This window comes from Xenopus tropicalis, chromosome 6, assembly GCF_000004195.4.
Source record: "Xenopus tropicalis strain Nigerian chromosome 6, UCB_Xtro_10.0, whole genome shotgun sequence".
Taxonomy (NCBI): domain Eukaryota; kingdom Metazoa; phylum Chordata; class Amphibia; order Anura; family Pipidae; genus Xenopus; species Xenopus tropicalis.
This window is the reverse complement of record NC_030682.2, coordinates 117,423,333-117,439,551: the sequence shown is the minus strand read 5'-3', so window position 1 is coordinate 117,439,551 and position 16,219 is coordinate 117,423,333. Positions and strand designations below refer to the sequence as shown.

The window sequence follows — 16,219 nt, the reverse complement described above, 5'->3', positions numbered from 1 at the left end:
TAATCAATTACCATCTCTAGCCCAACGTGAACTAGAAAACTGATGCCTGTAATTCTAAAGTTAATAATATTAATCTAGGGACTGGTCCAATTGCCATCTTGGAGTCAATTTTTTCCCTCTGGGGCAAATTGGAGAGGCGTCAGAAGGAGTTTTGCCTCTGCATGAACAGTTAGGCAGGTTATGTATAGACATTAAAGGTTAAACTTGATGGATATGTGTCTTGATGGATGTGATGCTCGCTATGCTCATCTCATTTTTGTTGATTTCTCTTTAAATCAGGTCGCACACGGGGTTCTGTGGTTACGCTGCATAAATTAGTTCAGCTTTACCCTGAAGATGTCACTTTCAGGAATGAGCTTGGAGTTGGATACCTCCTGCTTGGAGATAATAGTAACGCAAAAGCGGTTTTTGAACAGGTAAATTGTTGATGCAATAAAAAAAAAAAAAACACCAATGTTTGTCACTGTTGTGCAGTTTTTATATGAAGATTCCCTTTAATAATGCCTGAAGACACAAGTAGTGGTCAGACACAATAGATATAGCCTTTAATATATACTGAATTCTAGTTAGAAATCTGTGTTCTGATTAAAATAGTAATGCTTTAGATAGTTTGGTGTGCTGGGCAATCAAAACAAATGTTGGTTGGACATGCCAGTGACCAGTCATGTTAAAATCTCTTATTGGTTGTTTTTTGCCCAGTAACAGAATGCAAAGAATGTATATCTTTAGTGTGTCTTCTTGTATTTTGCTAGGTTTTAGCCATGTCTCCCAATGATGGCTTTGCTAAAGTGCATTATGGATTTATCCTTAAAGCTGAGAATTACATTGCTGAAAGTATTCCCTACTTAAAGGTACGTGGATGAAATAATGCAGCTTGTAGCATATAATCAGTTCATGAAACTGCTTTATCCATATTGGTGCTTTGTGTCTGCGACACACTGTCCATGTTATTTTTATTTTCTGCCAGTGGATTTCACTCTGTGCAAACGCTACTAAAATTTCTCAAAGGTGATTGGGTTCAAACAAGGCAGCTGTGGACCACACAGGTAGAATTTCTCCAAGGCCCAAACACATTTCCAGAACTGTGCACCTCCACTCATTCCTGAATCCTCATCAAAACCCATCTCATCTGTAAAATAATATGATATTTAACAGTCACAAAATAAACTAAGTAAAATATAAACAGGTATTGGATCCATTATCCAGAAACCTGAATCATGGGAAGGTCATCTCCCACAGATTCAATTTTAATCAAATAATTCACAATTTTAAAATATATTTCCTTTTTCTCTGTAGTAATAAAACAGTACCTTGTACTTGATCCCAACTAAGGCTAAGGCCAACTAAGGCAAAACAATCCTGGGTTTATTTAATGTTTAAATGCTTTTTATAAGTATGGAGATCCAAATTACACTCCAGGTATCAACAATTCTGAATAACAAGTCTCATACCTGTGCTGAGATTATAGTCTGCATGATTTGTACATGTTGAATTGTTCTTCTGACGTACCTTTTATGTTGCGTGTTCTAGGAAGGCTTGGAGTCAGGAGAACCTGGAACAGATGATGGACGTTTCTATTTCCACCTGGGGGATGCATTGCAAAGAGTTGGAAGCCAAGAAGTATATGATTTAAAACATATTTTGTGACCAATTGCAGTGGCCCAGTAGAGTCTGAATTACCAAATCAATAATGCAATAATGCATTTGGAAGTTTGGTTAAACTTGGCCAGGCTCTTGTACAACATTTTTTTTACTCTCAGCGAGACACATAATATTGGCTTTAGCTGTCTTTACTATAGTGAAGTATTGATGAAACACATCACATTAGGTACCTATCCTTGGTGCCTAATATGATGTGTTCCATCAATACTTCACTTAATCATTTGATGCAATCAAACCTAAAAACAGTTCTAAATCAACTGAGAGAATGAGTGAGATGGATATAGGATATCACCATCCCACTAATTTCCGGCAATTGATTTTGAACTGTTTTTAGGTTTGATTGTATCAAGCACCTTATATATTCAGAGATCTGGTTCCTTCTTTCATTAGTTGCCTCTCTTTTTCAAGGTCTTGAATACATCACAAGCTGATACACGGCTTATAACTACAAAGGTGCTGAATTAATGTATTCGCAAAGTCACAGTTTTAGTTCAGGGAACATTTAATTCCAGAACTGCAGCTAAAGCTGATTCTGTTATAGATAATAAAGAAATATATGCAATTTCTAACTCCATGAAAAGAAGGGGGGCTTGAACTTGTTGTTTTTGGCACATAAGATGTTCCAGAGCCAAATTGCTGCAGCAGAGATGCAACATTCTACCACTTACCACCTAAAAAGTGGAACTATGAACTATGGGAGAGGTGCCAGATGATAAGAAGATGATTTGATTAGGAAGTGGAGGTGGAGTGGAATGGTTACAATTTTACTGATAATCTAAATATCTACCTCACAAGGATCAAACATGGGATAGTTTAGTTTAAGAAAAATAAAAAAAACATATATTTTCCGTGATTAAATCAGTAGGCAAAAAGTATATTCAGCACAAGCCCTATTCATTGCACTCATGTTCAACAAGGGGTACATTTTCCCTTAAAATGCTACGGTTCAATCAGTGTCTCTTTATGGCACAAACAGCCCAGACTGGAAAACACATGCAATTAACAAGGTTTTATGGAAAAAAATAGGTTAAGTGCTGTAGTTTAGCGCCTATTTGTTTTATATGGGAAATAAATAAGTATAAATATATTAGCAAACATTTGCTCCATAATTGTATTGCCCAGTTTTCCTTGATAATGCAGCTTATTACATTACTCCTTTATTTAACGTATTCCATTCCGAGTGCAGCCATTGTCCACAAAAGTCCTTTCCATAGGGCATTTCCTCCCCACTCAAGGATAACGTTCCGTTTTTATATTGTACTGGGAAATTCTGAATCTATAGAAACACTGTTCACTGAAATAGACTCTGCAGAGAGGGGGCTCAGTAATGGCCAGTGGATGGGGGGGGTGTCCAAGGGTGGTTTAGTAGTTCTTTAAAAATGTTTACTTTTTCTCTATAATAATAAAACAGTACCTTGTACTTGATACCAACCAAGATATAATTAATCCATATTGGTGGCAAAACAGTCCTTAAGTTGTGGGATCCAAATTACTGAAAGACCTTTTTTCGGAAAACCCCAGATCCCGAGCATTATGAATAACAGGTCCCATACTTGTACTGTATAATATTTTCCTGTGCGAGTTTCCTCTTGCTTTTGAATTGTTTTTAGTTCTTCTTGCAGATACAGCCTATGAATTAATCCATTGTTCTCTACACATCCTACTTTACACTTAGTGGTCCATACAAATGCTTTATATTATTATATTTTCAAGCCTACCCATTGTGCCAGCCATTTTTTAGTAGTGAAAAAACCATGGTAGTAATGTGAATATATAATGTCTACACTGAATATCTATGTTTGCAGGCATACATATGGTATGAGGCTGGTCACAAGAAAGGGCACTTTGCATCGGTCTGGCAGAGATCCTTATACAATGTCAATGGGCTGAAAGCACAGCCATGGTGGACTGCAAAGGAAACCAGTTACACTGACCTAGTGAGGGTAAGCAGCTGCTTGGGGTGAAGTAATTGACTGCAGGGCTACTAGCTATATGTATCTTAAAGCTGCATATCACATGTCTATTCTGTGTAAAACTTTATTCAGTCAGAGCATCTCGCATTGCACAGCTCCTATGGACATGGGCCTCATTTATAAACACTGGGTAAATTTGCACACAGGCAGTAACCCATAGCAACCAGTCAATGACTATCTTTTTTTAGGCAATGCAGGTTGAACAATAAAAGCAAACATTTGATTGGTTGCACTGGGTTACTGGCCAGGTGAAAATATGCCCAGCATTTTTAAATGAGCCCCATGATGTTTTATTTTGGTTATCACAATTGTCTTGTTAAGCGATTGAGTAATCCAGTAGCTGGGCAGTACCTTTAGGTAAGTTAGCAACTTGTATCATTTTTATTAACATGTAATCCTTTAGGCAGTGTTTTTGCCCATTATATGCAGTGCTCACAAAATTACAGTAAGATTTTGGATAGGATGTAGCACATTAGCAATATGTTCTTAACTCATTGGCTATTGTACTGGCAATATGATGAAGTTTTCACCCCGCGTACTGTTCGTGTCTAGCAGAAAGCGACAGCAAATTACTTTATTCAAAAATGCTACGTACAGTACATACACTTTATTAGTGTGACACTGAAATGGTGCTATGGAGCATCAGGCATCCTGATGTGTGTCATGTGGCATTACTTCTGTGTTATCATGACTAGCTGTATGTGCAGAATGTTAGGAATAGTATTTGCATATGTGTCAGCCTATGGGTTTGCCCTCTAGCACTTTCCTACCTGTCACTTTCATTGTAGGCTTCAGCTGCTGCATTTACTGACCCAACAGAAATTATTGCATTTTATGTTGGGCTAAAAATCAATAGAAATCCATTTGTATATCTTAAGTATAGTCATGTGCAGCGGTGAATCCATATTTGTGGCTAGCAGGAGCACAGGGTAAAGAGCTAGAGAGATCCTGACGTTTCAGCCTTAGGGTTCAGCTTTTCACATTTCATTCTAAATGTAGAATATGTGATGCTGAGACAGACACTCAGCACTGCAGGTGGTATAACCAGCTATGGCACTTAGGCTTATGCATATCAGAGGCAAGGAAATCGATGTACCCAGGCATATTTCTGCCATTCATGATTCATTAATGGCAATTTCTAAACACAACTCACTCTTGAATCTATACATCTTTGATTATCTGCCACTTCAGCTCACAATCCTGTGTAACGTTACTTATTTTAGGGCTGATTTGGTTAAATCAATGAGCATGCTTTGGGGAAAAACATATTGTACAACCCATTCTGTGGCCATGCTTCTGGATGATTCTCTTTGGCTACAGTACAAGCAAAAGGGGTAGAAGGGAAAACTTCTATACAGGCGCACCAGTATAATAATGTTTGTTTTCCATGATAATCACTAGTTTTTTAAGAAATGTTCCTGCTTTAAGTAAATGTGAGTTACATGCTTACTATTTTATGATCATGGGTCTTGGCCATGTTCACATACAGTTATGTTTGATGCTGCAGAGCTATCATTTTATTTCAGTGTAAATTAGGGCACATCTAAATACTGTTAGGTTTGCTTCTACCAAGGCATTTTATCTATATATAGTCCATGTATTAATAAATAGCTTTTGCTTGTTAAATAATTCACATTTACAGGTGCATCACAAATTGCGCCTGTTCTGTCTTTTCCTCAGTTCTTAACAGGACCATTAATTATACAGATGGTGGGGGGGAAGTCAAGTCAGGGCCCAGTCCCATTGATGTACCTGAACTGTAATAACATTGAGAGTATTGGGGTTTGGGTGTTATTGGGCATGGCCAGGCAGATATATGGGGCCCAATCTTTTCTAAAGCCAGAGTACCCCTCCATACAAGTACTGGCCTACCACCAGAAGTCATTACTCTAAAAATGCATTTGCCTTAATAAATTGTAATGGAAAAAGTATGGTATCTATTTTATGGAATAAGCTAGTAATATGATTAATATTTGGGTTCCTTCTGAAGACCTTAGAGGCCAATTGGAAATTAATTCGGGATGAAGGCCTTGCTGTGATAGATACAGAAAAAGGCCTCTTTGTTCCTGAAGATGAAAATCTCAGAGAAAAGGGTGACTGGAGCCAATATACTTTATGGCAACAAGGTAAATACATTTTGCTGTTTACTTATAATCATACAGTGACTGTTTTCTGAAGGGGAAATATGACAATAAATTAAAATATTACTGATATTGTAAGATGTTCATAGTGATTTTGCTGCACTGCTCAGTATTGCATAGCGCCTGATGTCCATCACTGCCCATAGACTGTACACATCAGGACTTCTCACCCCCAAGCGATTTGTGAGTGACATTTAGGCAGTGCTGCCTGCAGTATTCTCTGACATTAAGGGGAATACTAGAGGGAACTTCAAGAGTACACAAATGTCATTTTGTAATAACTTTCTGAATTGTTGTGTCAGCAACATTGCTCCCAGTTAGTAATCTGAATGATAAATAAATAAGGCTAAGTCTGTAGTCACAATCAGGTGACTAACATGTTGGACATTAAATGGACAACCTTTCAGTGCAAGTTATTGCTTATAAGCTTCTATTACTTTCTAGGAACATGCACACCAGTGTATATGCTCAAAAATGCGTTTAGGTAAATTAAAATAGGTTTGATTCTCTGATAGATATTCCAGTTGTCTCCTTTACATTTGTTTGTTCTCTGTATTATCAATTTATTTATTTTTTCCAGGCCGAAAGAATGAGAAGTCCTGTGCCGCTGCCCCCAGGACCTGTGCTTTATTAGAGAGGTTTCCTGAGTCGACTGGATGCCGCAGAGGGCAGGTACAGCATTCTTACACAGATCCTACATTTAAGTGAAAAATAATACTTGGAAATTCTTGGGAAACATCTCACTGAAATCTTCAGATAAGAATACTAAATCTGCCTAGGTCCTTATTGCTGTACTCTGCTCAATGTGATAGAAAACTGTATTTGTAATAATATAAAATAAATAAGTCAGATCCTTTATTTATATCCAACTAGTAGCCAAGGAGGGAGGTCAGTGAGTCCTTCCCTAAGGCGCGAGTTTTTGCGGTGGGGTCTGCAGGGAATGAGCTTCTTTTGAATTGCTTTGTTTTTGTGATGCTCAAGTTTATATAAAGCCGAAGCTCTGAGGCGAAATTCTATGTACATTCTTCTGAAACAACAAGACAGAAATCAATAGACGTTTTAAAATCCCAATAGCAATGCATAAAATAGATATAGAGGATATAAATACACATATATCTCAATTGTACCAGGGGCATAATAACTACAAAGCATAATATTGACCAAAAGTCCCTCTCATCTACACAGACATTGAATGGCTTTCAAGAAATCACTGAAAAGCAGACACAGAAGAATTAATATTTGAAGTGAGAAACCTTGTACAGTTGGTGCAATTAGAGCATCACAAAGACTAAAGAGCTAATTTACTAACATAGGTGCTAAATTACACAAGTTTTGGGGAGGTTACCAAATAAGCAGATCTTTCACTGATATGCTGACGTGGCATATGGGGTGGGCTGACCCTAAGGACAATGATTGGATTATCAGGCCAAAAATTTAGTTGAATGGTACCCCCTTATATACAGGTATGGAACCTTTTATCCAGAATGCTTAGGACCTGGGTTTTCCAGATAGGGGGTCTTTCCATAATTTGGATCTCCACTCCTTAAGGCTACTACAAAATAGAATTTTTTTTTGTTTAATTATATGACAAACGGTGCAGAAATGGTTTTTGTTTTTTTGTTGTTCTGAGAAGTGAGATAATGTACATGATGAAAATATTAGATTTACGCATTAAAAATAGTCAAGCTTGTCTTAAATGTAAATGATAAATACTTTTTTGCAAAATTTAGATTAAATATTTTTTAAAAGGCTTTGTGTTTTCCTGCAACTTATATACCCACTTACATGGAAGCTGAATATTAAATAAAATGGTTATTTCCCCACTGATAATGGTATGTGTGCTTATTCTAAAGTCAATGAGACCATTTCTGATGATGATGGTTGCTTGAACAACAGAATCACACAATATTCACTATATAATGCACATAGCATTCCTTAATGATCGGCTACTGTGCCATCTACTGTATCGGCGCTACTGTGCCATCTACTGTATCGGCGCTACTGTGCCATCTACTGTATCGGCGCTACTGTGCCATCTACTGTATCGGCGCTACTGTGCCATCTACTGTATCGGCGCTACTGTGCCATCTACTGTATCGGCGCTACTGTGCCATCTACTGTATCGGCGCTACTGTGCCATCTACTGTATCGGCGCTACTGTGCCATCTACTGTACGCTGTGTATTTTTTATTGAATGTTGAAATAAGGCAAGGGTGGTGACCGACAGTAGAGGGAACCTTGTAGGCCAGTGTTTGAATTAGAGGTATTAGGGGAAATCACTGATCTCTAAATAATGTTTTTGTTATTTTTTTTTGTTTTCAAGATCAAATATTCAGTTATGCACCCTGGAACTCACGTCTGGCCTCACACTGGACCAACAAACTGCAGGCTCAGAATGCACTTGGGCTTGGTTATTCCAAAAGAGGGATGCAGAATAAGATGTGCCAATGATACCAGGTTTGAACCTTGTTTCATTTAATTAATAACCAATTATGAGCTAACCACTAAATCAACCTTATTGCCTCTTGTACAGAAATAAACAAGTTTATGATTGGCATCAATAGTGTGTACATTCCATGTTGGAACTCTTGTGCTAACAACAAACCTCCATATAACAAATAAATAGGAATTTATTAGGAATCACATTGAACTTTGCTGCCTATAGCAATAACTTAAGTCATTCTGCTGTATTCATTGCTTTGGGAAACGCTCAGTGTGAGCACTTACAAGGTTATCATCCTAGAGCCACTTTACATGAGGTCTCTTTAAAAAAGGAAAATATATTATCAGGTCTATCTATGCCTAAAGACTTGGGATACACCTGTGTCGATTTGACTTCTCTGAATTCCATTTTGCATTGTTGGAAGAAAACTCTCATCTCAGCGATGCACTATCCCCCGCCTGAATCCTGACTCCCCGATGCATTTAATTTGTGGATAATTATTATACATTTCTGACTGAGAAAACACCCCATGTGCCATAGCCTTTCTAGTATTCTTTGCCAATCTTTTGGACATACAAAGTAAAAACTGAGGTTAGCAAAGGTTAACAAAGTTAGCTAGGCTGAACAAACACATGAAATCATCCTGTATAATGGTTCCATGCCATATAAAACTTGAGGCGGTGTTGATCGTTTCCCTTTGGTCCAGCCAGAAGCTGTAATAGATATGTATTGGCACAGCAGAACACAGCCCGGTGCTAACAGCAATCATGCTGCTTTCTCTTCAACTGAACATTTCAGTATTTACGGGATAGAACATAGTACAGTAGCATAGTAATGTTTGCCCTGCTCCCCAATTAGATGTTTTTCATTTTTTTCTCTTTATTAGGCAAATAACAGCTAACTGGTGATTGGTGGCTATGACTTGACTCTTCCTCCCAAGTGTGTTCTTCTGTATCTCAGTCGGCCCGTCTGTAAAGCAGTAGAGTATAAAATTGCTATATTAATAACCACACATGTGTTGGCACAGTGCACGTTAAAAGGGGAGTTATATTGGCCATCACAGTTGCGAGTTATTGAATTTAAAAATATAAGCAGCTAGAAAATTCACTATAAATGGCTTATTTCTTTTTTAAAAGATTTTATAAGGTTTTAAATTTTGGCTGATTTTTTTAATACCACTCCATGGAGTTCAGAAACTTTGGTTATAAAGATTGACTGGCTCCTGCAAAGTTTAGAGTGTCCTATCCTAATAGTTATAACAGTATATGGACTAACAATCCCTGTTTTGTTTAAAGGGGAGAGGCTTTTGCACGTAATGCCTTAATGTCCTTAATTTAGTGATATGGGTGAGTGCACAGGATCATTTTTAAGCTTTAATTATATGTTGTTTAAACTGATAATTGTAATAATATTTTTCATGTGCTGTGTGTTTGTGCTGCTGTTGTGTCGCATGCAGTATACACTGGGTGTGTAATATACCACTTGGCCTTGCAGACAGCCCTGCACCATGGCAACAAGGACAGAAGTCAATGATGTGGGAATGTACCACACACAAAGATAATACCTGCTCTGCTAAGTCCTATTGTTCATTATTTCTACAGGATTGTGTGAAGGATACAGTACTTATTGAGGTGCTTAAGGGTAATGCAGCGTTTTGTCTCCCTGGTGATTTATCGCTCTGTGTTAGTGGGACAAAACGCCGCAGATCTCTAAGCCTTGTCCTTAACTTCTTGCAGTGCCTGTCCCTAATGGTGCCCATACACGCACCGATATTATCATAGGAAACATACATTCGGTGCATGTATGGGGGGTTGACAAGGCAACCGATATCGGAAAAAGCCTTGGATATCGTCTGGTTGATTGGGCAGGATGGAAAATGTTGATGAACATCAGCTGTATGTTAATGCTGCATCATAAGATAGGGGTAGAACTCTATTGTTTCTATCTGCCTATCAGACAATTCCTGTCCCTAAGCCTTGTCCTTCCTGTCCCTAAGCCTTGTCCTTCCTGTCCCTAAGCCTTGTCCTTCCTGTGCTTAAGCCTTTTCCTTCCTGTGCTTAAGCCTTGTCTATCCTGTGCCGTGCCTAAGCTTTGTCCTTCATGTGCCTAAGCCTTGCTTTGCCTGTCACTAAGCCTTGCTCCTGGTGTAACTGGGGCAGCCTATTGGCTTATATTGGAGCCCATGGTAATTGCCTAGTGGTTGATATCTGACTGGAGCTGATTTAGATTGATGAGGGTGCTTGGAAACCCCCTTCACTGATGACTGTATCAGGCTGAGGACTCTGCATGGGCTCGGCTCTTATATGATTTATCATCATATTAAATACTCACATGAGCCCAGTTTTGCCCACCACTAGGCTGCCATTATAGGAGCATTCCATGCTTGGCCCAAGGCAGAGGTCTGCTCTGCAGTGTAAGTGGCGACACCTCTGTTAGATGTTTGTGTTCCGGCACATACCCTACGTAAATTCTGTCCTTCAGAACTATCATTTATGATCGTAAAAAAATATGTTTTCTCAGCCGCTCCCAGCTTTTAAAAATGACATCCCTTTCTCATACGTCCCCTTTAGCACCATTGCACTTCACTTTAGCATTTGTGTTCGCTGTAAATAAATCATTACATATAACGACACCAAGGCTGTCTCCATGGATTTGCATTAAGCTGAGATCTTGTTGAGTTAATCCTTTCCGTAGAAGCTGAGCTTTCTCTCTGCTGATTTTCTCTTGTAGAAAACTGTATCGATCTGTTTGTAACATTCTTTGTTCTCCTTATTCTATTGTATTTTCTGTGTGTGGGTCTGCATCTGGGAATGTGTGTACCTGGCGGGAATACCTGCATCTACTTTGTCTTGTCTCTTAGGTGTATCTGTCTGCCTGTCTGTTCATCTATCTATCTATCATCTATCTATACGTCTGTCTTTTTAACTATTTAGTATAGCCAAAACCCACAGAAAGGCTAGTGCAGAAACGCCTACAACTGAAGATCCTAATATATTAAACAGATATAAAATAAAGTTCTTTATGCACAATCCTGTAAGTCCAGCCTGAGTAACAGACGCTATATAGTAATACATTGTGTTCAGAAATAAATTGGTTTAAGAGTTAGCTGACTTACCATCACCAAAAATCAGTATTTTCCAGACCATGAGGCTTCCCACCCCTCCCCGGGTAGGGTTTTTATTAGTCTCTGTTTCAGGTGGACATGTCTGTCATTGTCAAGTCTTGCCTGAAGCTGTTGGCTCAAGAAATACCTGTTTTATGGCTCACCCGTCCAATTCTGTTGTAGGGAAGCTGCTTTTGCTAATATATTTATTTTTTATTAAATTAAACTTTGTGGCCAAGACCTTGGGGCCTGAAGCAATTACGGGCAGAGCCAGCCTGAAGCTTAGTTTAGGTGAATGCTTATTTGATCTTCTGAAAGCCCAGCTTGATATTCAGTTAGGATGGGATTTACAGGGAACACTTACAGTATTTGCTCATAGATATTCAACTGTGGCTGAATGGACTGATACACCAATGTTTTCCTATACCTGAAAATATGATACATGATAAGGATCTGACTAAAGATTAAACCTCTAAGGCCTAAACTAATGCATTTTGTGCATTAACCAAATGCATTTTTAGGGATGTCCTTCCACTGAAACAAATGTGCATGAGGCTGCAAGAGTTACTCTTACAGCTGCCTTTCAGTGCAATTTAGTTTTGCTGCTGTCCTGGGGACATTAGGACTGACAGACGTGCAATCCAGCTTCTATATCGCAATGTGGGACAATTTTTCTTTGAATTTTAAAAGCTGTTTTTGCCTGTACTGTAGCTGAGTTGCAAATGGTGTCAGAGGGGCTGTTGTAAGATGCCATTGACAGTCACTAGTTAGTGGGCTGGAGGGGGCTGTTTGGGCCTTGGGTACTTGGAATACTAGGGCCTATTTTCAATCCCAGCCCAGGCCTGTGCACAATTGTTTATAAGCTTAGTCGTGTATTTCTAAGCCACTGTGAAGAAAATTCTTCTTCCATAGAAGGTTTGCAAAAAAATTTTTTTTTGGCCAGTTAAAGAGCAGAAAATTGTCTGTTCCTTGTTGCCTACATTATTTCTCTCTAGGGTTCCTAGATGAGCAGCTGGTGTTTGATCATTAGAATAAGGTCACAAGTAGAGTCTTTAGATTTTGGGTGAGCAGAACTTGAGCTAGACAAGTATATCACACTGGCAATACTATCGCTAGTATACAGATGCCTGTGTTTCAGGGTTGCCAATACAGTGTGCTTTCCCAGGTTTTTTCTTGGAGACAAATACAGAAGTTTATTATCTGCTGGTCTTTCTATGTGTTTCTTAATGTCCCTATGGAATTGGAAAATAGCTACCTCTGCTCAGCAAGACCATCACAGTCTCTACCAATGTATTCACTGTGTTCCCTTCTTCTTGTGATGGTGCAACCAAGCTTTGTTGTTTTGCAGGTCCTGGGAGGAAGGCAAAGTGCTGATATTTGATGATTCCTTTGAGCATGAAGTATGGCAGGAAGCCAACAGTTATCGCCTTATATTTATTGTGGATGTCTGGCACCCGGAACTCACCTCGTACCAAAGACGCACTCTTCCAGCCATTTAAGAACATTCTGCCTTTGCACTTTTATACCAAGTCAGAAAACATGAAGGAACTGTAATGAAACAAAAATGCATGGTAAGATTGTTGCCATTATAGTCTGTATGGTGCCGAATTGCCCGTGACTGCCTGTGTACTAAATACTATTTTTTATAATATATGCAAATTATTTGTATGTTAGTGAAAAACTTTATATTAAGAAAAATAGCTAGATTATTATAAAAAAAATAACTGTAAAAATTATTTTTGTAAGAACAAATACTTTACAAACCACTGTTCTTTACTTAGAATGATGTTATTCATTTATTTTATTTTCACTTTAACCCGAATTGCGGCTGCCAATGGTTATTCTGGTCCTTACTGTACTACTAGGCCATGCTTCCTGGGGCATCAGTTGGGGCAAGTAACATTGTGCTGCAGATTCACCCTCCCCAGATATTAAATATACAATAGGTCTATATGGTCCTGGCCACAAGCAGATATTTCACTACAGTAGCAAAGGTGGCAGTCTACTTCAGTACTAAATCCTGTTAAAGCACAATGACATGTAAAACCACTGGGGGTGCCAACGTGTAGGCCAGTCCCTAATGAGCAGCATTGCTAACCTTTACCCGAGGCTGAAGTACTTTTCTCTGAAGCATGGTATCGCCATTTTTCTTCTACTAACAGATACTTTGTGTGTGGGTTTAGGGTTAGTGCTCCTACTTTCAAGAATTAATATATTGCACATGTGCCCAACTCATGCCATGGAACAACTGGGAGCAGAAGAAAATTTGTCGCACGGGCAAACTTAGATAATCTCTGTGCAACTTGGCTTCCTTAGGCTCTCTGTAGAATGTTGTTATTGGTAACATTTATAGGGGTATCAGTTGAGTAGGCAGAAGAGGCATTTGCCTAAGATGCAGTGAGGGAGCACAACTCTTCTTCAATAAACCAACCAGATAGCTATTGGGCATTTTTTAAAATCCCATCATGAGGAGGACCACATAAGCTTGTTGATGCAGTCCTTCCCCAATGATTTATATTGGTTCCCATTATGAGCCAATCCAAAGGTAACAAAGCAATTGCACGCTCTGGCCTCCTCCAGAAGCAAAGATGGTTACCTTAGAATTCAGTGTGCTCTCTCTGGATGTGACACACACGTGCATGTATGTGGGATGCATATACCTGGGGGTAGCACCTAGATCTGAGAATGTTACAGTGCCAGTACATAGCACAGTCATTTCTGTTACTGGAACCCCCTGCAGGTTCTTATAGGCTGTTAACCTTCAGTTTTGTCTTGTTTACTTGGAAATTGCTGACGTGGGTGTTTATGCTGCTCTGTTCCTTTTTATTATATTTGTTTTGGGATAGAAGTTATTCGCTTATTCTATCACTGCTGCACTGGGCATTGTACAGAATCTTCCAAAATATATAAACATTTTATTATTTTCCTGTCAGAACTTTGCTAATATATATATACTGTATACATACATATGTGTGTGTTTATGCTTTATGGAAAAATATACTAGTGTTGGTATGTGTTATAAATCTGTTTAGTAGTAAATTAACCCCTACACTACACACAAACCATCTACTTTATATACTGTGAGTTTTTCTTTTCGTTTGTGTTGCTGGATATTGTTTCTTACTGTAAATGTGCATTTATAATCCCTTTATATTGTGGTCATTGGGGTGCTAATGCAGGGTCAGACTGGGCCAGCGGGACACTGGGAAAATACCTGGTGGGCCCTACTAACCCAGACCCCCTCCTCACCTGAAACCCTGGGTGCACACCCCAGACCTCCCCAAGGGAGAGTACAAGGTATGCATGGGGGCCGGTGCAGTGTTGGGTGGACCTCACAACTGTGCCAGTGGCTCCAGCAGCCCCTCGGACCCCCCAATCCGACTGTACTAATGCAAGTATCAAAATACCTATTAAAAGCTTCAGATGGTTTAAAACATTTGTGAATTATGAGCATGAATTCCTAGCCAGGATCATGGGGTAGAAGTTACCCGAACAAACGGTGCACTGTCAGAAATGGTTTTTGTTTTTTTGTTGTTCTGAGAAGTGAGATAATGTAAATGATGAAAATATTAGATTTACGCATTAAAAATAGTCAAGCTCGTCTTAAATGTAAATGATAAATACTTTTTTGCAAAATTTAGATTAAATACTTTTTAAAAGGCTTTGTGTTTTCCTGCAACTTATATACCCACTTACATGGAAGCTGAATATTAAATAAAATGGTTATTTCCCCACTGATAATGGTATGTGTGCTTATTCTAAAGTCAATGAGACCATTTCTGATGACGATGGTTGCTTGAACAACAGAATCACACAATATTCACTATATAATGCACATAGCATTCCTTGATGATCGGTTACTGTGCCATCTACTGTATCGGCGCTACTGTGCCATCTACTGTATCAGCGCTACTGTGCCATCTACTGTATCGGCACTACTGTGCCATCTACTGTATCGGCGCTACTGTGCCATCTACTGTATCGGCGCTACTGTGCCATCTACTGTATCGGCGCTACTGTGCCATCTACTGTATCAGCGCTACTGTGCCATCTACTGTATCAGCGCTACTGTGCCATCTACTGTATCGGCACTACTGTGCCATCTACTGTATCGGCGCTACTGTGCCATCTACTGTATCGGCGCTACTGTGCCATCTACTGTATCGGCGCTACTGTGCCATCTACTGTATCGGCGCTACTGTGCCATCTACTGTATCGGCGCTACTGTGCCATCTACTGTATCAGCGCTACTGTGCCATCTACTGTATCGGCGCTACTGTGCCATCTACTGTATCAGCGCTACTGTGCCATCTACTGTATCGGCGCTACTGTGCCATCTACTGTATCGGCGCTACTGTGCCATCTACTGTATCGGCGCTACTGTTACATAGTTACATAGGGTTGAAAAAAGACCAGTGTCCATCAAGTTCAACCCATCCAAGTAAACCCAGCACACTTAACCCACACCTACCAATCTATACACTCACATACATACACTATATATACAACCACTAGTACTAACTGTAGATATTAGTATCACAATAGCCTTGGATATTCTGATTGATCAAGAACTCATCCAGGCCCCTCTTAAAGGCATTAACAGAATCTGCCATTACCACATCACTAGGAAGGGCATTCCATAACCTCACTGCCCTCACCGTGAAAAACCACCTACGCTGCTTCAAATGGAAGCTCCTTTCCTCTAATCTAAAGGGGTGACCATCTACTGTATCGGTGCTACTGTGCCATCTACTGTATCGGCGCTATTGTGCCATCTACTGTATCGGCGCTATTGTGCCATCTACTGTATAGGCGCTATTGTGCCATCTACTGTATCGGCGCTACTGTGCTATCTACTGTATTGGCGCTACTGTGCCATCTACTGTATCGGCGCTAC

General features: G+C 39.4%; 1 protein-coding gene across 10 annotated transcripts in view; it reads left to right on the top strand.

Annotated features, from left to right (window-relative positions):
- asph (aspartate beta-hydroxylase) overlaps positions 1 to 15,060 on the top strand; it is a 94,338-nt gene extending 79,278 nt beyond the window's left edge. For all 10 annotated transcript variants that reach the window (XM_031903358.1, XM_031903359.1, XM_031903354.1 and 7 more), the window contains 8 exons: positions 280 to 416; positions 753 to 851; positions 1,531 to 1,620; positions 3,468 to 3,605; positions 5,626 to 5,761; positions 6,357 to 6,448; positions 8,100 to 8,233; positions 12,671 to 15,060. In XM_031903358.1, coding sequence (XP_031759218.1) covers positions 280 to 416; positions 753 to 851; positions 1,531 to 1,620; positions 3,468 to 3,605; positions 5,626 to 5,761; positions 6,357 to 6,448; positions 8,100 to 8,233; positions 12,671 to 12,821 — 977 coding nt within the window. In that variant the 3' untranslated portion in view covers positions 12,822 to 15,060. The remainder of the gene's footprint in view (positions 1 to 279; positions 417 to 752; positions 852 to 1,530; positions 1,621 to 3,467; positions 3,606 to 5,625; positions 5,762 to 6,356; positions 6,449 to 8,099; positions 8,234 to 12,670) is intronic.
- Positions 15,061 to 16,219: the final 1,159 nt, after the last annotated feature.